The sequence below is a fragment of the Lacerta agilis genome, chromosome 14 (genome assembly GCF_009819535.1).
Source record: "Lacerta agilis isolate rLacAgi1 chromosome 14, rLacAgi1.pri, whole genome shotgun sequence".
NCBI lineage: Eukaryota > Metazoa > Chordata > Lepidosauria > Squamata > Lacertidae > Lacerta > Lacerta agilis.
Genome location: NC_046325.1, coordinates 37,101,674 through 37,122,535, shown reverse-complemented (window position 1 = coordinate 37,122,535; position 20,862 = coordinate 37,101,674). Strand labels below are relative to the sequence as shown.

Here is a 20,862-nt window from a genome sequence, read left to right as displayed (position 1 = left end):
TCTTACCATATTTAAGGTGAAACATGGATTCTTTTAATTATAGTTTAGTATTGCATCTGAGCCAGCCTGAAATGTTTCAGGAACTCCCAAGAACTCTTTCTATACACATCATAGCTCTGTTGGTAGAGCATGAGACCTTTAAGCTCAGAGTCGTGGGTTTGAGCCCCATATTGGGCAAAAGATTCCTGAATTACAGGGGTGTTGCACTAGATGACCCTCATGGTCCCTTCCAACTCCACGGTTCTATGATCTGACCCAGGGGTAGGTAACCTAAGGCCCATGGGCCGGATGTGGCCCAATTGCCTTCTCAATCCGGCCCGCGGACGGTCCAGGAATCAGCATGTTTTTAGATGAGTAGAATACGTCCTTTTATTTAAAATGCATCTCTGGGTTATTTGGGAGACCTGCCTGGTGTTTTTACATGAGTAGAATGTGTGCTTTTATTTAAAATGCATCCCTGGGTTATTTGTGGGGCATAGGAATTCGTTCATCCCCCCCCCCAAATATAGTCTGGTCCACCACATGGTCTGAGGGATGGTGGACCGGCCCACGACTGAAAAAGGTTGCTGACCCCTGATCTGACTCATGTTGTGGCCTCTGTTTCTGTTTTAGTGTTTGGTTGCTTACCTGTCAGGGTTTTCCCAAGTGTTGCTCATGAGTAACCACTGAACCTTCAGTTGCTAAGACCAATTATTGTGCACTACTATTTTACAGTGTAGAGCTAGTTCAAAACATGACCGCTCAGTCACTTGCAGAATCCGGAAGTGCCCCTCTCCGGTTTCCCGCCCAACACCAAAGTCTCGACACCCTAAAACGACGTCTGCGGTGCCTCCTGACCCCCCTATGCTGTGCTGGCACCGGAAGCGGCAGTTCTCCCTCAACTCCTCTCTGGCTAGCGGTGCTGGGTCTTTGCCCAGAGTCTCCCAGCCTCTGCAGCTCCTCCTCCCTTGGAGAGAGCTCAGTCGAAAGGCTAGAGGAGGAGGAGGAGGAGGAGGAGGAGTCCATTGACAGAAGCGGCTGGGGTTCCCTGTAATGTAGAGAGCCCTCCTCTCGTGAAGAGCTGCTCTCCCAGTCCTCCTCCCGAGAACTTCTTTCTCTGCCCGCCTCCTGAGCAGGACCTCCAACCAGCCCTTCCTCTCGAGTAATCCTCCTGTCCCCCTCCTCCTCTCGAGGAGGATCTCTCTTCCCTCGCTCCTCACAAGGAATACCCTGCCCCGGCTCTCTTCCCGAGTATGCCCTCTCCTCACAAGGAGCCGGGCAATCCCTGACAGTACCCTTCAGGGGTCAAGCTCATGGTAAATCTGTCTGGGAAGATGTTAAAGGGAATTAAAAAGAAAACAGACCTTTCCCCTTCGTTATCCATAAATGTCTTCATTTCTATTGTATTTTTAGCATAACTTTTGAGGGGTTGGTCTAGAAATTGCAGGGTAGAAGAATGCATAGTCAAGGATCTACCGTATTTTTCGCTCCATAAGATGCACCTGAACATAAGACACACCTAGTTTTTAGAGGAGGAAAGGGGGAAAGCCCCGTTTTTTTAGGATCAGCTCACAGTTGTGCAGCTTCTTTTGCAAAGCGAAAAGCCCTGGGGTTTTTTGAGGATCAGTTCAAAGTTGTGCAGCTTCTTTTACAAAGGGAAAAGCCCCGCTTTTTTGAGGAGGATCAGCTCACAGTTGTGAAGCTTCTTTTGCAAAGAGGACAAGCCCTGTTTTTATGGGGTTCAACTCACAGTTCAGCAGCTTCTTTAGGGAAGGAAAGGAAGCCGTTTCTACAGTTTCCAGACAGATAATCTAATCAGCCAGTCACATGTCGCTGGGGAAACAAACAGCCTCTATCTGCAGAACATTCAACAATGGAGGCCTGGACAAGGGGCCGGGGCTGGAAAGGGAGCCAGAGACCCTTATCTCTCTCCCGATCGCTTGCTGATCAGCTGCTCAGCGGCTTCCTTTTCAACACCCCCCTTCTCTCTTTGTAAAAATAAATAAATACATGATCTGCTTTTGGCCCCTGGACAATTCGGCTCTAGGGACCATGCATTCGCTCCATAAGACGCACAGACATTTTCCCTTACTTTTTAGGAGAGAAAAAGTGCATCTCATGGAGCGAAAAATACAGTACCTCTACACTGAGGAAATGACTGTTTTGTCTGCGAACGCATATGTGTTATCTCTGACTTTTGTAAACAGGAATGAAATATTTTGTTAGCTATATTTACTAGTTAGGTTGACAGCGAACTTTTTGAAACACAATACATTTGTTTCACTTGTTTGACTTTATTGTTTGTGTATGTTTAATTGTTTATAATGGACCAGATATTGTTAACCAACTTCAGAGGAAAGTAACTAAGAGTGGCTTCACATGAACACAGAGGAGAACCCATCAGCAAACTGAAGAATTGTGCCAAACTGATGGAGGACCAAAATCTCCAAGATACAATATTCATAGGAAAATAGGATTCCAATATATTTACAGTTGTATGTTGGTTGCCAAATGCATTGGAACTCGTACATTTCGGCTTCCGAACAATCGAAAACCGGAAGTGAGTGTTACAGTTTTCGAACGATTTTTGGAAGCTGAATGTCCGGCGTGGTTTCCGTGGCTTCCGATTGGCTGTAGGATGTTGCTACATCCAATCAGAAGCTGCTTCTTGGTTTTCGAATGGTTCTGGGAGTCGAACACACTCCTGGAACGCATTCTGTTCGCGAACCAAGGTACAACTGTATATGGAATAGAAAGGCTGGCCCCATGTCCTGTTCTCCATTAGTGATTTGATGTGAAATGTGGTTAATGAAAAGAGATTGTCCAGTACTTTGGAGCTGCCAGTGGAAACACATGTTGCTACTTTGGCAGGGTGTGATTTGCAAAAGCAGTATTTTCAGTCTTCTCTTGCTCTTCATAAGAAAGCATGGGATAGCAACAACGTGTTTCTCGGAATGAGGAATATATTAGGATCAAACAGGTCCTTCATAAATGAACATACCCAGTCCTGTATGTGTGATATGGGACTGAAGCAATTAAAAATATATATAGTGCATCTCAGCATGTTAGCATTTGCCGTTTCTCTTTTTAGAAGTAGTGAATTGTTATGCATTTCCCCTTACAATCTCAGCTTCTTGATTCCTGGAGATCTTATGCAGTTTCTACTAATGATATTATGTTAAAAATGTTGTTCCACAGACATTTACTAGGGTGAGGGAGAAAGGAATTTTGGGTATCCAAACTGCTCTTGATCCAGGTGAAGGATAATTAAATCACATTCACTTGTGCATAGTAAGGGAAGAGTAGTTAGTTCATACACAAAGAAACCACCGAACAACACTGGGGAATAATTTTATTGGAGAAATATGAATGTTACCCACAGTTCTGATTATAATGACACCATTTAAAACAACAGTGTTGTATCACTATATACCCCTTTATGTTTGATTGGTTAATGCTATTAATGTTTCCTTATATTCATGTTTTGACTTCAACCCAACAATGGCAAGCTTTAATTATTTTCTGCATTGGATACTTATACACTGTGTTGTCTATTATTGTTGGCAGATATGATGGAAGAATTGCATAGCCTGGACCCACGACGGCAGGAACTGTTGGAGGCCAGGTTCACTGGAGCTGGCGTTGCAAAGGTTGGTATCAGCACAGCTCACTGACCAAAAGCATGTGCACACTCAGTAACCTTTCATTTGATGCTTGGTGGGCTTCTAATAATCTAGAGTGTCAACTTTTGGCACTTTTTGTTTAGGGAAGCTTTTAATATCTGATGAATTATTGTATTTTAATATTGTGTTGGAAGCCGCCCAGAGAGGCTGGAGGCCCAGCCAGATGGGCGGGGTATAAATATATTATTATTATTATTATTATTATTATTATTATTATTATTATTATTATTATCTTTATTATCTTTCGCTTGCCATCATGGGGATGGAGAACATTGCTGAAGCAAAATGTATGTATGACCTCTAAATGTTCAGAAATCAAACATTCCTTGAAAATAACCTGGCGTTTCATGACCTCTGCAGCTTGTTTTGATGTGAAAAGTTCATAATATATGAGCAGTGAGCATTAGTAGAAGTTGAATGCTTTTTATCAGTTGAGTAATGAACTTATCTCGGAAGCTTGAGAAGTTACCTTCTCACACAATGTTAGACATTCCTATAACTAAAGTTTCTTTTCTGTCCTTATATCAAGTATCTGCTTTTGGTAACTTCTTTCATTCTTTGTTTTAAATCCCACATCAATGCTGATGGCATTCTCTTCTGTCAGCCATCTCCAGTTCTCTCAGGTTTCTTCTGTTTTCACTAGCATATCATAACATCATCCAGACTAAATGTTCAAGACTGAATTGCTCTGTGTTCCATCTTATTTTTATGGATGGAGCTGCATGTTGAATTGGTTACAAATATGGGATCCTGACATTCTTGGGATTCTTAGAAAAACAGTCTGTAGCCCTCAGCGACAATAACAACTATAATTGGTTTTTTAAGTGCCTTAGGTTTTATAGGTGCTTCAGAAAGATTCAAAAACTACAACCCCTGCTCTTAGTCTTATAGTATAATGCAGTACAAAATAAAAGGAAGAGGCAATAACAAAATACAAGGTAAACTGGCACCAGTTCTTCATAGTTCTAAATTCTTACAGTAGATACAGATTATATAAATGCAAATGTTGGTGAAAGGTGAGTCTGGTAGTCCTCTGAGACTAGAGGAGAGCCTGCATGGGATAATCCTTGGGTGGTACTCCTACTCAGAGTAGACCCATTGAAATTAATTGACAAAACTAATTTAGATTCATTGATATCCGTGGGGCTAATCTTGAGTAGGATTTAGTTGAATACAACCCCTTGCTATCTGTGTGCTTATCCATGACAGCTGCTGCTCACCCTAGGCAGGTAGCAAATAAGTCTGTGGTACATCGTTCCCATCACTGACATATTGCTAGCCTGTCAATAATAGACTGGAGCAGGCATAGGCAAACTCGGCCCTCCAGATGTTTGAGACTACAGTTCCCAACATCCCTGACCACTGGTCCTGTTAGCTAGGGATGGTGGGAGTTGTAGTCCCAAAACATCTGGAGGGCTGAGTTTGCCTGTGCCTGAACTGGAGGATTGTTGAAACATATTTGATTTGGAACTGTCATCACTCGCTTTGGGTTTCATTAAGTTTGATTTTATGTGCAGCCAAGTTTAGCATATTCATTTCTGCTCTATTAAATCTTGTCATGAGCTTATCATTTGGCTGTGCAGTATTTCAAGAAGTTTTTTTTTAAGCTTGCGTCTTAGGCTTTCTTAGTGAAAACATTTGGGGAATTAATAAAACAAGACAGTCTTGTGCCCCCCCCCATTAAAAAAAAACAGCTGGGAATTGGGGGACAATCAGGAATGTCATGCAGCTTTGGTTCACATGACTGCAATGAAGGTGGAATTGGCAACGCCTCCTTACCTCATTGAGGGACAGTTTCTTATCTTAATTTTAGGTCTAATTTTGAGGTCCAAGTTGCTCCACTTCAAAGAAAGAAAGAAAAAGATTCAAATTCCCAAGATGGCTAAAATGGTACTACTTTGGTATTTTATTAATAATAATGGTGTATACATTTTGTTGTTGTTATTTCAACTTATTAGTTGCTTGACAGTAAAATGTCTCCAAGCAATTTACAAAATGAGGAAGCAAAATGCAAAGCATAAAATTAGAAAAAGAGCAATGCATTGCAGTAAAAAACCATACAATACAAACAAATCTAACAGAGCATCAGCAAAAAACATACCATCAATAGACAGCAATATCATCCTCATATGCCAAGTAGCTCGGAGTAGAGAGATTTTACCTGGGCTGGAAGGGTGTTAATGATGGCACCAGGTGGGCACCACAAGCAAATCTTGTACTTAACACAAATCAACCTAGCCACTGGGTGTGTTTTGGAGCTTCATGTTCCTTTATGTAGTTATTCTAAACTTCTTCAAGGGAAATAAGATGTACTAAATCCCCCACTTTCTTTCAAAGATCTCATTGCTGTTGGTTCATGTGTATAGTCTCTCAAGTTTCTCTTTGTAAATCTTCTGTTATTAGTCTGTGCACTGACTTGCATGTCAACTTTAACCTTACTTTAACAATTAAATTTGCCAGCCAGTTCCATCTGAGACTCCCAAACGTAAAACATTCCCACAGGTATTACAAAGGTATTATGGGGAAACTTCATGTTATTAAAAATACACAAATTGTTGTTAAAAAACAAATAAGTCCACCATCTTTTGAAGACTTTTTGAACGAATAGGATATGGTTGGTGAGAGAAGCTTTTATGTGTGAACTGAAAGGGAACTTAGGGAGAACTAGCCCAATTTCCCGAGCCTAGCCTTTTCCCTGATGTATTAATCTGCAAGATTTTTTTTGGTTAGTTATGTGAGGCCCTCATCTTACATCTGAAGTCAAGACATAAGTATGCCACCTGAGTGGAGTTTAAGGCCAAAGTATTCATGTGTGTTTCTCTGCAACCAGAAGGACATTTTTATTCTGTGCTTGGGCATCTGGTGCAGTTCTACAGTTTGTTGTGTAATTGTAGCCAATTCTTCCTTGTATATAAAGATAGGAATTGGCACTTAGGTGAGAATATTCCTGTTGCTTGAGACTCCTGTTGGTAATGGGAGACATAGGTATTTATGCTCTGATGGCTACCCAGAGATTAAGGTTTTTCGTTTTCCCAGGACCACTGAAGGGTCCTTTAATTTTTGTATCTCTATTCTCAACATAGATATAAGAGGCATGCCAACTTCCTGTTTGGTGTACTGTTTTTATCTTTTTCTTTTAAATGATTTGATTTGATTTTAATATTGTATAAGTATTGCATGGTTGTAGCCCATCCTGCGATCTTGTAGCAAAGGGTGGGCAAGAAATCTGTTTAAATAAATAACACCCTTCCCCACTAGGAACAGAGGGATGCAGGTGGCGCTGTGGGTTAAACCACAGAGCCTAGGGCTTGCCTATCAGAAGGTCGGCAGTTTGAATCCCCGCGACGGGGTGAGCTCCCGTTGCTCGGCCCCTGCTCCTTTACCTTTACCACTAGGAACAGATGGCAGCGGTGCCCAACATAATGTCAGGATGCAAGTGTCTTGTGTCACCAGTGCTCCTTAAAAGCTTTTACATCAGTTTTTACACAAACAGGTCTAACCAAATAAATGTGAGTTTTGTTTCATCCTAAGCTTATAGTATGGGGGGGCAAACTAAGGCCCAGGGGCCGGATTTGGCCCAATTGCCTTCTAAATCTGGTCCGTGGATGGTCCGGGAATCAGTGTGTTTTTACATGAGTAGAATGTGCCCTTTTATTTAAAATGCATCTCTGGGTTATTTGTGGGGCATAGGAATCCGTTCATTCCCCCCCCAAAAAAAAAAATATAGTCCAGCCCCCCCCCCACAAGGTCTGAGGGACAGTGGACTGGCCCCCTGCTGAAAATGTTTGCTGACCCCTGGCTTATACTCTTCGGTTCAGGTGGTAGGTACCCTAGAAATACTTTTTGCATCCAGTACCAGAAGTGGATATGGGAAGGGAACTGCACACGTGCAAAGAAACCAGGAGCTAGTTAGCACCAACAGAATTTCCTGTGATGGGTTTTGGCACTATGCTGTCCAGCATCAGAACTGAGATTTTGTAAATACACCAAAGAAAGAGATGATTACTTTAGTTTCTCATTTGTAGACAGTTCATTGCACTGAAAAGGGACGCAACAAGGCTCTCTCTCTCTCTCTCTCTCTCTCTCTCTCTCTCTCTCTCTCTGTGTGTGTTAAGCTTTTCTGGGGAGTTATAACCATCTTCAGCATATGTAAATATACTTTCGCTTTTTTGTCTGTTTCGCCAGGGGCCCCTGAACAGTGAATCTTCCAATCAGAGTTTGTGCAGTGTGGGCTCACTAAGTGACAAGGAGCTGGAAGTAAGTGAACCTGGTGTTTACTGGACAGCCTGTCCTGGGGTCAAACCAGAAGTTACCTGATTACTGTCAACTATGTGAAAATAGGGTTCCATTCCAGCAGGAGAAAATAGGCCACCTTTTGGACTCTCTAATTCCCTGCTATGCAAATAGCCTCAACAAAACTAAACTCAAACAATTCAGCCCTCAGGAAGGTGCAAGGCAGTGATCTTAACTCTCAAGTGCCTTGCAGTCTTCCTTAATGGTGTTAATTCATTTTTGGTGTAATACCTGCTGTTAGTGGGGGTGCAGCAGTGGTCACTGAATTCATGTTCCACGGTTGCATTTAAAAGTATCAAGGCGGGGGGAACATAACCCTATGTATTTACAAACTTGAGAATTCTGCCATGGAGTTTTGAATTTCTTAGTGTGCTTTGATGCTGAGATATCTGCAGAAATTGATTTGGGATTTGTTTTTCTCCCCCTTAAGACTCCAGAAAAAAAACAGAATGACCAGCGCAACAGGAAGAGGAAAGGGGAATCCTTTGAGACCAACCAAGGTAAGCTGTGCTTTAGGCCCCCTAATTAGGATATCCAAACATTCAGTAATGAACACAGTTGTTTGAGAATTCTTTTTTCCCTTGATATCGTTGAGTCTGACTCAAGGGTGTATTGGGCAACTTGTTATGATCTTGAGCCTTGAGCAGCACCCTTCCCTTCAGGGAAAATTTGCCGTCTGCATTATAAGACAAACATTGTTAGCCCTGCAGCAGTCTTATTGCAACGTTCACCTGCATCTGTTTCCCTACATGCACATGCCACGTTTGGGCATGGTTTTTCAATGGCTGCTTGGCAAAGATAGTCACTTGCAGTGATCACACATCTCTATCACACATTATTTTCACAAAACTTGGGGCACTGAAGTACTTCCATGTAAAAATAATAATAATAATGGTTGAAATAGCCCTCAGGAATCCACCAGAAGTTGGTATATCGTAGAATGTAGACCTAAATTGTGAGGAAGAGTAAAAAATTTCCCTTTCTGATGCTTCCTTTCTTAAGTGGTCATTTTCGGTGTTGACAAAGAGCATCCAGAAGTACCTAATCCCAAGAATCATGGAGCCACCTTTGCATAGTCTGGAATCGTGGCCCATAATGATGACACTTCCTTCTCTGGCCCCATTATGGTTGCTCCTTATCCACCCACTTCTACCGTGCCTTCCCTGATCCATCCTCAGTTTCTTTTCTGTCCCTCTTCCAAGAACCTTTGCACTCATGCACACACATTCTTTGAGCTCCTGTCAGTTGTACCTCTATTGCCACTTGCTCTTTTTGCTGTTCTGTGTGTGCTCACATGCACACCTCTTTCTCCTTTTCTCCAACATGCTTTTGGGGGAGCGACAGAGAATCTTTGAGAATGAGTGTTGCATTTCAGATAGTCCCTTGGTAACCATCCCCGAACTGTGTTGTTTCAGAGGTTGGTCCTAATTGGTATTTATTCTGCATCAACACAGAAGCTCTGTCTCATTCTAGTCTATTGCTCTGACACACACCATCTGAAGTGTGAGGAGGGAGTCCTTCTAAAATGTAGCTGTCATTTACATGGAAAGTACATGCACAATCCTCACTTAAAGAAGGAAGCCAGCTGTGCAGGATCCTTTTTCCCCCCTCACAAAAAACATTAACAGTCTTACATGTTAAGAGGAGCAGAATGCTACAGCACATGGATAGCTGAGTCTGGAAATTCCCTTATAATAAACAGGCACATCCATAATCTTTGGTACTACCCAGTTCCCTTCTTATCTCAAAACCAAGACAATTTTTAAAAAGAATTAAACCCTGAATCATGATAGTATTTTGATTTTGAAGGCTTAATAACCACCTGTTTTTTCCCCCCTTCCAGGCAAAGTCACTCCAAGGGGACATAAAATTAGTGATTATTTTGAGGTAAGCCAGTTTTACATGTAACTTTCAGAAAACGATGTCCTTGCAAATTCTTTCCATGTAGGTTAGAGACAGGGACTCTTCTAAATAATATATAAACATCTTAGAGAGGAAGGCCCTTGCAGTTAAGTGGTTAAATTTTCTAGGGAACTGTCTTCTTTATATTTTTAAAATAGTTTTAGGGCAAAAAAATCCACATCTTAATTGTGGCTGTTCCCTTGTGTGCATAGTTTTCTGTGCCCCAGTTTCTTTGCACCTGTGCAGTATGCTTTGCTCTGTGAATCTTTCACAGTGTTCCCATGAACTTACTGGTCTACTTTTTTTTGTCCCCTCCAAATTTTAGTTTGCTGGGGGAAGCGGTCCAGGAACAAGTCCTGGAAGAAGCGTGCCACCTGTTGCACGATCATCACCACAGCATTCCTTATCAAATCCTTTACCTGTAAGTATACACTTGAAGGGACAGAACGTGGGCTTTTGTGAGTAATGTGGCACCCTGAAAAGGGTATCATTTCTATTTTTAAAAAAATTAAAGCTCATTTTGAACTTTAAATTTAAGCAACATTTATAGACCTAATAGGTGGTGGTTCAGAAGTCCTTGGTGGTAGTGCAAAGCTCCCAGGGTTCAGGTGGTGGGATCTGAATGCTCTCCTTAACAGTCCCTCTACCTGAATTCTTACTCCCGCTGTCTTTGCTGTCTGTCTAACCCAGTGTTGGGCTCTGTTTGATTAAGGTGTGTGTGCAGTAGCTAGGCAGCAGGTAATCTTCAAAGGAGGAGGCTCATACATACCAACGAGATGTGGCAGGAACTATATGAAGGCCAAACCACCATGACTCAACATTTCAAGCGCATAGGGCAAGATAGAAATCTTCTTATCACTGCATTTCCTTCGCTTGCCCATGTAAGATTTAATGGCAGTGTCTATTATCCATTGCTGTAATAACTACACAGAAATGACAAGTGTGTCCACCTATGTGTGCGATTTTGTCATAAGGTAGCTTGAGCTAGAAGTACCGTTACTAATCCTAGGACAAATAATTTAACAAATAGGTTTGGTCTGACCACATCACCGTACCTTTCTGTGTCTTTGCAGTTTTTTTTCTAAAGGATTCTAAATTGCTCAGGAACAAGTTTTAGAAGAGGCAGGTTAGGGAAGTTATGGGTCTAGCCCCAGAGGGGAATGGGAGTGGGACTGCCATGATAGCAAATAGGGGTAGATATGGAGGCGAACAAAGATACACCGTGGTGGGGAGTGCTTGTTACATCAAAGCCCTTGCTCCCTCTGCTTCACCTGCTGTGCTTCAGAGTCTGGGGTTGCCAGTCAGCTCACCTGGTGGTGGTGGTAACTGCCAAGTCTGTCCAGAATAAAACATCTGTTGTCCACAATTTAATAGCAGGGGCTGAGTTGGCATTCATAACTGAGAGCTGGGCAGATGAGCTTGGTGGCCCTCTGCTATTGCAGCTACACTTGCTGCAGCACCATTCAGGTCAGAGGGGCAGTGAGGGAGAGTCAGAATCATCCTCACTAGGACAGTCCACACTGTGTCTTGAGTTTGAGGGATTGTTTGTGGCATTGGGCAGAAAGGGGATTTTGTTGGTGTGGCATCCACCTCACTGCATTACAGCCTTCCTAACTGAGCCGACAGAGGTAATCTGAGATGTGGAAAATCCATGGTTCTAACTATGGAAAAGTGGCATACAAATAAAATGATGGAGTTGATGGAGGTTTGGAGGGGGGGTTGACAGCTCCTAAATTGTGGAATTCTCTCCCCACAGAGGTGCATCTGGCACCTTTTTTGGTTATGTTTTCTTGTATGAGTTGTGATTGTAATTTTTTTTAAACCTCCCTTTAGTTGTGATTGTAATTTGTTTTAAACTTTATTTGAGCTGCATTTTATATTGCTGTAACCCGCCCTGAAACCTTCTAGTAGAGGGCAGGTAATCAATTAAAAAACAACAACACACCATTAAACCAAATCTAGTACTTGTTTTTACAGTTTACTCAGCTAGAAGAATTGAAATAGAATTGTTGATTACAACCTCAATTGCACATTTATCTTCTGCAGGATATAATATTCTCAAAAAGTCATTCTGTACATGTAGGCAATGAGCAAGTGTGTAATTGTTATGTGCATGCGTGTTGACAAATGGCAGGGTCGGCTTTTAACTTCATCCTTTTTAGAAGGCATGGTGTGTGTTTTTCCCAATGTTGCAAACATATATCATGGGAGGGATGTCCTGTTTTCTGTTTTTATACGAAACATTTGCAAGGTTTGAGGTGTTTTTTTCAGGGCCCAAGCTGAGCATGGTAGAGATGAGCACATTTCAATGGATCTAGAGGATCTAGCTTGGACTAGCCTCATTTCCCCCCCCCCTTTCATGGTGATCATTGCTGATCATGCTTGATGTTCATCCAGGCTTATTTCCCTGTATCTGTGTGTCTGTATAATAGGCCCAGTTTTTGTAAGAAATGTTAGAGCCAATCAGAAGCAGTGTTAGAACAAGTAACAATGATCTGTTGTTCCAGGCCCTCCTATAGAATGGTAGGGAACTTCAGGACATGCCATTTGAGAGACAGAGGTGTGTCACGCTATCTCAAAAACTACAAGTCCCAGTTCCTCGGTTTCTTTGTGCAGGCAGGAGGTGCTAACAAGGATGTGGCAACCAACAAGCACCATTAAAAATTGAGGGCAGTGGCAGTCAGTGATACTGATAGAATTTGCCGGTTCCCAAACATATGACGCGGGTGGCACTGTGGGTTAAACCACAGAGCCTAGGGCTTGCCAATCAGAAGGTCGGCAGTTCGAATCCCCGCGATGGGGTCAGCTCCCATTGCTCAGTCCCTGCTCCTGCCAACCCAGCAGTTCGAAAGCATGTCAGAGTGCACGTAGATAAATAGGTACCGCTCCGGCGGGATGGTAAACGGCGTTTCTGTGTGCTGCTCTGGTTCGCCAGAAGGGAACTAAAGAAGCTGAATGACACCAATCAACCGTACGTGTTTTAAGAGACAAGGCCTTTCTTTGTCACTTCTTCAAAAGAGACAAATCTGGGGGCGGTGTGTGTGTGTGTGTGTGTGTGTGTGTGTAAGTAAGTAAGTGGAGGGCCCATGTTGCAAGTTTGCACCAACCCAGAGAAATTTTGCTTGGCAGTCTCTTCCTTCATGTTGTGATGCCTTTCCCCCTTCTGTTCTCATTCAATACAAGAGACAAGAGGAGACTTGGATGGGGGCAGAATGTGATAACAGCACTCCTCTACCTGATAGACTATTCTATAGGAAAGGATAAAAACTTGTTCTCTGCTGTCACAGGAAGCAGGACAGGATCTAACAGGTTCCAGTTAAGAAAGGGTACATTTTGGTTGAACATTAGTAGAAGTTTCTTAACAGTAAGAGCAATACAGCAATAGAACTAAATGCCTGTAGTGTAGCATTTGGAGGAGAGGTGGTTGGGAAGCCTGTGAGTCTGAGGCTCGGTACTTTTCTTCCACCTAATACCATAGGTTTCCATTGTGCCCAAAAAGGTGCAAATGCATCAGGGACTGTGTCTTTTATTTGCCTAGTAGTAATGGGGCTGCTTTTGGTAGCTAGATCACATGCTTCTTCGCTCCCTCCCCTTGCTTCTCCTCGCTGTTTGCAAGCTGCCGTATTTACTAATGCATGGATCAGATTTGTTATCTATGACCCTACCTCGCCCTCCTTCTTTTCTCTTCAAAGTATCTTGTGGTTTTCTTTAAATGTATTACAGCGGCGAATGGAGCAGCCGCTTTACGGGGTAGACAACAGCGCAGCCAAGGAACTGCAGGAGGATCACTCTGCTCTGCCAACGCTGGTGTCGGCGATGCTGGCGAAACAGCGGCTAGAGGGCGAGCAGCTGGCCCAGAGGGGTGCAAGCCTCTGTTTTCCATTTTCTTCGGTGAGCATGGTCTTAATGGCCACACTCAAGGGGGTCTGAATGAGTCTGACATGGGTGGATAGCATCCAATCCCCCCCCCCACATTGGTATGGTCCCCTTATTAGAATCTCAGTTTTCTTTCTTTTTCTTCAAATTCTAGTCCTCAGTGGTTGCAGCTTGTGACAGCAAAAATAGCTAAAGGTTTTAGCATTTCTTTTTTTCTTTAGGAAGTATTCTTCCCCCAAACTCTACTTCATTGACCCCACCTTGAGGTACTCCTTTCTCTGGGGCCTCTTCTCCCTCCCATTTTCATTGCTTTACATCTCTCCCATCCCTTCCATGGTGATGAAATAGAGCTGCCCATTTCAAATTATCATGTTCTAAATGGAACACCAATTGAAGTTTAGAGAATTACAGCTTTTCCAGTTCTCATGATACTAAATATCGATATACTAAAGTTTTTTTCATTGTTTAATGGTTTCAACTTCAAGATAGGGTAGCAAGCATAGTCAGTTCTTTTGCAGCAGTAGCTCAGTGGCCATCACATGTAAGTTCGGCATGTTGATTAAACGAGTAAGTAGCAACTAAAATGGGCAAAATGGCATTGTGACGTGCTTCCAAGGTAGCTCTTGGCTTTGAACAAGTTGTGTACTCCTTTGCTCTGCCAATTACATCTTCAGATTGTGAAATGTAACCTAACTTGTTTAGAAGGCCAAGTGCTTCAACTTTAAAATGTTTATTTCTCATGATTCACACACCCCTCTTTTCTGCAGTGTCTCTCTCCTAAGATTCCACATCGAAATGCATCCATAGAAAGAATCTGTCAGCTTGTACAGGATTATGAATTGCAAAGCAAATTGCATTTCTAGGGTTGTCATTCAAGCCTCTTAGGTCCAACAGCTAAATCTTTGTGTCACTGCCCCAGACCCTAGGCATTTGCCAAAGAAATGCATTCAAGACTTTACAAAAAAAAAATCATTTTCTTAAAAGCATTTTGGCTCTTTTCCTGGAAATGATCTCTAATGTGCTTTTTAAATCATCTTAACTGTAGGTTGGGTCCAGATGTAGTTTGTTGTTCATTTTGTCCCATTGCAATCAAGGGGATTTAATTAGTCATGGCTAGCTTATCCCATTGATTTAATGGAAATAAAGTGTGACTTAATCTGGACCTAGCCCCATGCATGTGAGCAGACAGACTTTTAAACATAAGAACATAAAAAGAGTGTGCTAGGTCAGGCCAATGACCAGCATCCTATTCTCACAGTGGCTGAACAGAAGCCTGTGGGAAACCAGCAAGCAGGATTCAAGTACAAGAGCACTCTTCCCAACTGGTATTCAGTAGCATTGCTGCCTCCAACAGTGGATACCATAGCCATCATGGCAAGAAGCCATTGATAGCCCTGTCCTCCATGAAATTTGTCTAATCCTCTTCTAAAGCCTTTCAAGCTGGTGGCCATCACTGCCTCCTGTGGCAACTGCTTTGTGTAAAGTACTGGTACTTTCTTTTATCTGTCCTGAATCTTCCAACATTCACATTCATTGGATGTCCACAAGTTCTAGCGTTACGAGAGAGGGAGAAAATCTTTTCTCTTTCCGCTTTCTCCATGGCATGTACAGCTTTATAAACTTCTGTGACAGGCTTCCTCAACTCAGCCCTCCAGATGTTTTTTTGGCCTACAACTCCCATGATCCCTAGCTAACAGGACCAGTGGGAATTGTAGTCTCAAAACATCTGGAGGGCTGAGTTTGAGGAAGCCTGTTCTGTGATGTCACCTCTTACTCGCCTTTTCTGTAAAATAAAACTCAAACGAAGCTACCTTTCTTCATAGGGGAGGGAACCTGCAGTACCCTGGCTCTATTACTGCCAATTCTATTTACCTTGGAAATATGAAACCAGCTGCCTATCAAAATTGACAGCGCTCAGCTAGGCAAAATAAGATTGCTTTCTTGAACCTTAGGTAACAGCTGGGAAGAGTGTGTGTTTGACATAATGCTTTGCTGTCCTATTAATTTACAGCCCACATACTTCATTTACTCCTTTTCTTGCAGGCCCAGCAAGGCAGTCCTTCTTCAACGGGTTCAGGGAACACAGAGCATTCCTGCACCTCCCAAAAACAGATTTCCGTCCAGCATAAACAGACACAGGTATAAAACTGATGAACAACATACTGCAAAGTTTGTGTTGTATATTGCTTGAGTCAAAACACATATCATTGGAGAAATAATGGAGGGCAATGAGGTAGAAGAAGAAGAAGAGTTTGAATTTGATATCCCGCTTTATCACTACCCGAAGGAGTCTCAAAGCTGCTAACATTCTCCTTTCCCTTCCTCCCCGACAACAAACACTCTGTGAGGTGAGTGGGGCTGAGAGACTTCAGAGAAGTGTGACTAGCCCAAGGTCACCCAGCAGCTGCATGTGGAGGAGCGGAGACATGAACCCAGTTCCCCAGATTACGAGTCTACCGCTCTTAACCCCTACACCACATAGGTAGTGACATAGCTATGCCAGAAGAAGGCTAATGTTTATTCCATTATCAATTGTTTACTTCTAAGTGCCTTCAGCCATAGGGATATTGTTGCTTTATTCAAAACAATGTGTTTCTGTCAGCAAATTTCCAGAGGAAATGCTATTTTTTCTTGCCTCCAGCCTCCCACCATTGTCATAGTCTTCTTTCCCCCCCAGTGGTAGACAAAGTTTTCTTTTATTTTGCTGTTCATTTGTTTATTTTAAAATGCTGCTGTCCTCCCACCCTAACTTCTTTTGCAAAATGGGTATTCATGGTGCACGCTGTCTGAACAGTTGTGAGTGCTGTGATCTGTATCTGGCGTTTCCAGCTGGTATAGGTTCTGCCATTCTCGGGTATGGAAGGTTGCACATGCAGCACCATCCCCAAAAGAAGGAATCTGCCTGCACATGGGATTTCCATGTGTTCTTCAGAATTCCTATTCATACTAAGAGGCCTCTGATCAGGGCAACCATATAAAATGATGGCTTTCAAACTTTTAGGACCCTTTCACCTGGATTTTTTCTGCTGAGGATCCCATTTAAATTGTAGATGAGTCTGGAATGTGCAAGAAGGGGTGTCTAGCCTTTGGGGCTACACCACTGCACTGTGGAGGTGAGACAGATGCCCAGAACTCAACCTTCTGGTTATATAACGGAGGGGAAATTGCATATTGGTGGACAAGCTGCCTTTCAGGGAAACAAGTCCCCAGATTCTGATCTTCTCATTGGAGAACCCTTCACAATGGGATCTTGTGAATCGCAGCCGTGGTTTCAGTTTTTAAGCTTTGTGGCTGTGTTGCATTTCGAAAAGTGAAAGGTGAACAACTGAAAATAAGTAGAAAGAGACCAATATCCCCTGAAAGGCAGGCTGCTTTTCTAAGGGGAAAGTGGCTTGCTCAAAGGCACACCAGCATGTATGGATTTAACACACTTTGGGAGAAGTGTGATTAAAATGTTCATAGGCAAGGTCTGCAAAAGGCATGTCAGCTCCACACACAATCCTACCCACCCTGCCTCTCATACCCTTTATAGATTTAGTGTGCTGAGCGACAGTGGTGTGATTCTGTTTCCCCCACAAAGTTTCAGGGGATACAAACTATGCCCTAAGATAGAGGTGGGGAACCTGCAGCTTTCCAGATGATGGTGGACTATATCTCCCACCATCCCAAACCATTAGCCTTGCTGTCTGGGGTTAATGGGGGTTAACATCTGGAGGACCACAGGTTCCCTGGCCTGTATGGCTTGTCGCTTGCTTCCCCCCCCCCCCAATGACCCCACATCACTGGGATTAGAATGGAGTTCTGCCAGCTTTACTGCACTTGGGAAATCTCAGCCCTTTTTCCCCCCTTAGGGGAAGATGTGACAGATGTGAAAAGATTCCAGCTCCAGTTGTGCCATTTGCCTGATGTTTTGGTTTGCTTTTTGTAAGGGAAAACATTTCCTCCATAATTTATGTTGTTCCATTCATTGGTCATGAAGGAACAAAAGACTAGTGTTTGACATGCTTTTCTGTCCCTAAAACACCCAATCACCTTTTGGGTGATTTTTCACCTTGAGCTCTTTCCCTCTTCCTCCTGCAGTCTGATCTCACGGTAGAAAAAATATCCGCTCTAGAAAATAGTAAGAACTCTGACCTGGAGAAGAAAGAAGGCAGGATAGATGACCTATTGAGAGTAAGTACACCTGTAAACTCTACTAAAACAAAATAAAAAAAATAATTAACACAGCGGTAATGTAAAGTGAGAGAATGTATCTATAACATAGGCAACTTGTTAGTAATTGGATTACATTGTAAGTGGGCTAACCCAACCATGCTCTTGCAGAACCCGATTATTCCAATGAAGAATTTGTTTTCTATTCAAGCAAAGACCCTTTTAAAAAAAATCTCATGACTACACCACTTAATTCAAATGTGAAATGACTAAAATTCCTCCATGGCCCAACAGTTGAACACTGTGGTGCCCTCTGTGTTCTCTGGTACTATATTTTGACAACTGCAGCATCTTCATCATTTCCCTCTCCGCCTGCATGCCGTTCAGGTGAGATTTTGGCTGTTCTCTGTTTTGGCTACCTGCTTAGCATTACTTCTGTTTTCAGGCAAACTGTGACTTAAGGCGACAGATAGATGAACAACAGAAAATGCTTGAGAAGTACAAAGAACGGTTGAATAGATGTGTGACAATGAGCAAGAAGCTTCTTATAGAAAAGGTAAGTTTTGGCTTCTGAATTGCCCTTTACAACCTTCTCACCTTTGCCCTCTTCTCTCCTCCCAGCCCTTCAGTTCTGTGCATTTTGTTGGGACTTGTATCCTGCTGTAATTTGCATACTTGGGGGGTATTGATAAACACATTAATTGGGCTGTGACGTTTATTACAGTGGGGTAGCCATTGAGAACATCTCTTGCTGTTTAGAATTGATATATGGATAAAGAGCCACTTTTTTTCCTCCTCCTTCATCTCTGGCCTAAAAGGCCCTGGCTTGAATTGTATTCAAAAGGCTATAAGCTACTGTACATTTTGATGGAAATCTCCCATTTTGTTCCCTTCCAGGCATATGCATGCAGCACTTTTGGTTTGAATGTGTGTCTATAGGCCTTTTTCTTTCTTTACAAAGAACCAGTTGCTAAGCCACATGTAAGTGACCAGATGCAGGCCACAGGTTTACACATGACAGGCTGTTTTCTACACTTGAGGAGTGTTAACTTTGCATCGTTCATATTTTCGGTCCTCATTGACTGACTAGCAGTGTGGTGAACCCCAGTTGTGGCAGCGTTGATTCATACTATCCTTCTCTCCCTAGTCAAAGCAGGAAAAGATGGCATGTCGAGATAAGAGTATGCAGGATCGGCTGAGACTGGGTCACTTTGCTACGGTGCGGCACGGAGCGTCTTACACTGAACAGTGGACAGATGGCTACGCTTTCCAGAACCTTATCAAGTAAGTGCCATAACTGCAACTTCTGCCTTTTCTCATGGTGGCAAAATGTACAGACAGTTACTTGACTTGTCCTTTTCACGAATCCATATGTAACTAAGGTGCTTCTACAAAACGTGTACATTTTTAAAACAACAATAGGGTTGCCATATTTCCAAAAGTGAAAATCCGGACAGAGTTGTTGAGCTGTTTTTTTTTGGGGGGGGGGACTTTGCTATGTAAAAGTATTTCTGCACAAAGCCATGAGCTGCAGAACTGCATATACAATAACACATCTTAAATATATGTTGACATACACCTGTATTTACTACTGATCAGTAGATGCTCCAGTAAACAATGCCTCATGAAGAGGCATTCAAACACTTAAATATGCAGTGTAATAAGGGGGGAAACCAGGAGTAGCAGGTGACAACCTGCAAAATTGGTAGAGTATGTCAAGGGATGTGCAGGTCTCCATCACACCTCTATAAAACTTGCCATTGCCCCCTTCCTGATAGTGTGGTATTCATGTGATCACAACAGCTAACACTTGCATCACTGTCACTTGTCCCAAGTCTTTCTTGCTCAACTACAGGTGCACATTGTGTGGCGAAAACATATGGAAAGCGCTGGATCAACTTTGAAGTTTAAGTTACAAGTGTGAAAGTAGAAATTTGTGGGTATTGCCTACTTAAAATAGGATCTAAAACAAAACAATTTTGTAGCCATCAAACCCAGGTTTTGTAGCTGGGTTGAATTTTATGACTGGGGAGTAAACTTGCATGCACATGTTTTATACATTTGCAAAAATTCAAGGTTGTATGTTTTCTGTAACATAGAATATGGTATGTTGTAGCAGGTAACATTTTCTTCTCCAGGGTTGCAACCCATGGTAAGAAATGGGAAAACAAATACAAATGCAGAGAGATGTGATCAAGACTGCCGCAGAAGATCTTAGAACTGTTTTAGTCACCTCTGATTACTAGAATATTCATGCATATATTTTTTCCAGTCCTTCTCAAGTAGGCACTACGGCACTGCCAGGTGGGATGTTAACTTGCTCCAAGTTGTTTGAAGGCAGAAAAAACATCTTTTTCCTGATTTCAGCCCCTCCCCTTCCTGTGAGGGCCAGTTCTTTGCTTGAAGTCCTTTGGCCATTGATAATTCTACCAGTAATAATTTATGAAGCAAGCCGGGGGGGGGGGGTGTTTGTGTTTTTTTAACCTGAGTGATTGCCTTTTCCCTTTACAAAGGGCATCTGTCTCCTGGGACTCTCAGCATATTTTAGCCTCCTTAGTGCCTCCTGCAACATTTACCCTGTGCTTCATTTGAAAGGGACTTGTACTTTTTCTTGTCTCTGATTAAGACCACTACTGAAAAGCTGGCTGTATAATCCTAATAAATTCACTGCGTGGTTATTCATCTTGTTTTATCTCATTTTCCACTGATTAATTAACACTTCAGTATCTACCGGTAATTAATTTACTGCCTGAGCTACCACTTTATTATTTTGCTAATTGCATATCTGCTCATCTTTATTAAATTAATTGTTAGAAGTGTGTTACAATTGTTACAATTGTTATTACTAAATAAAACCACAAATAAATTAATTGATTGGCTGACTAGTTCTTACCTGATTCGAACAAGTCACCTACCTGCTCCAGCCCACAAGTCCTTCTTAGACATCCAGATCCAATATGGTTGAATCTGACCATCG

At 42.4% G+C, this 20,862-nt stretch overlaps 1 protein-coding gene across 4 annotated transcripts in view; it reads left to right on the top strand.

The window, feature by feature from the left end:
- Positions 1 to 20,862, top strand: part of TLK2 (tousled like kinase 2) — a 37,402-nt gene that overhangs the window by 3,427 nt on the left and 13,113 nt on the right. For 3 of the 4 annotated variants that reach the window (XM_033169010.1, XM_033169012.1, XM_033169009.1), the window contains exons 2-11: positions 3,547 to 3,629; positions 7,848 to 7,919; positions 8,386 to 8,455; positions 9,799 to 9,842; positions 10,183 to 10,278; positions 13,581 to 13,748; positions 15,777 to 15,872; positions 17,814 to 17,906; positions 18,331 to 18,441; positions 19,033 to 19,169. In XM_033169010.1, the coding sequence (XP_033024901.1) occupies positions 3,549 to 3,629; positions 7,848 to 7,919; positions 8,386 to 8,455; positions 9,799 to 9,842; positions 10,183 to 10,278; positions 13,581 to 13,748; positions 15,777 to 15,872; positions 17,814 to 17,906; positions 18,331 to 18,441; positions 19,033 to 19,169 (968 nt within the window). In that variant the 5' untranslated portion in view covers positions 3,547 to 3,548. The remainder of the gene's footprint in view (positions 1 to 3,546; positions 3,630 to 7,847; positions 7,920 to 8,385; positions 8,456 to 9,798; positions 9,843 to 10,182; positions 10,279 to 13,580; positions 13,749 to 15,776; positions 15,873 to 17,813; positions 17,907 to 18,330; positions 18,442 to 19,032; positions 19,170 to 20,862) is intronic. The other variant, XM_033169013.1, reaches the window with a different exon arrangement.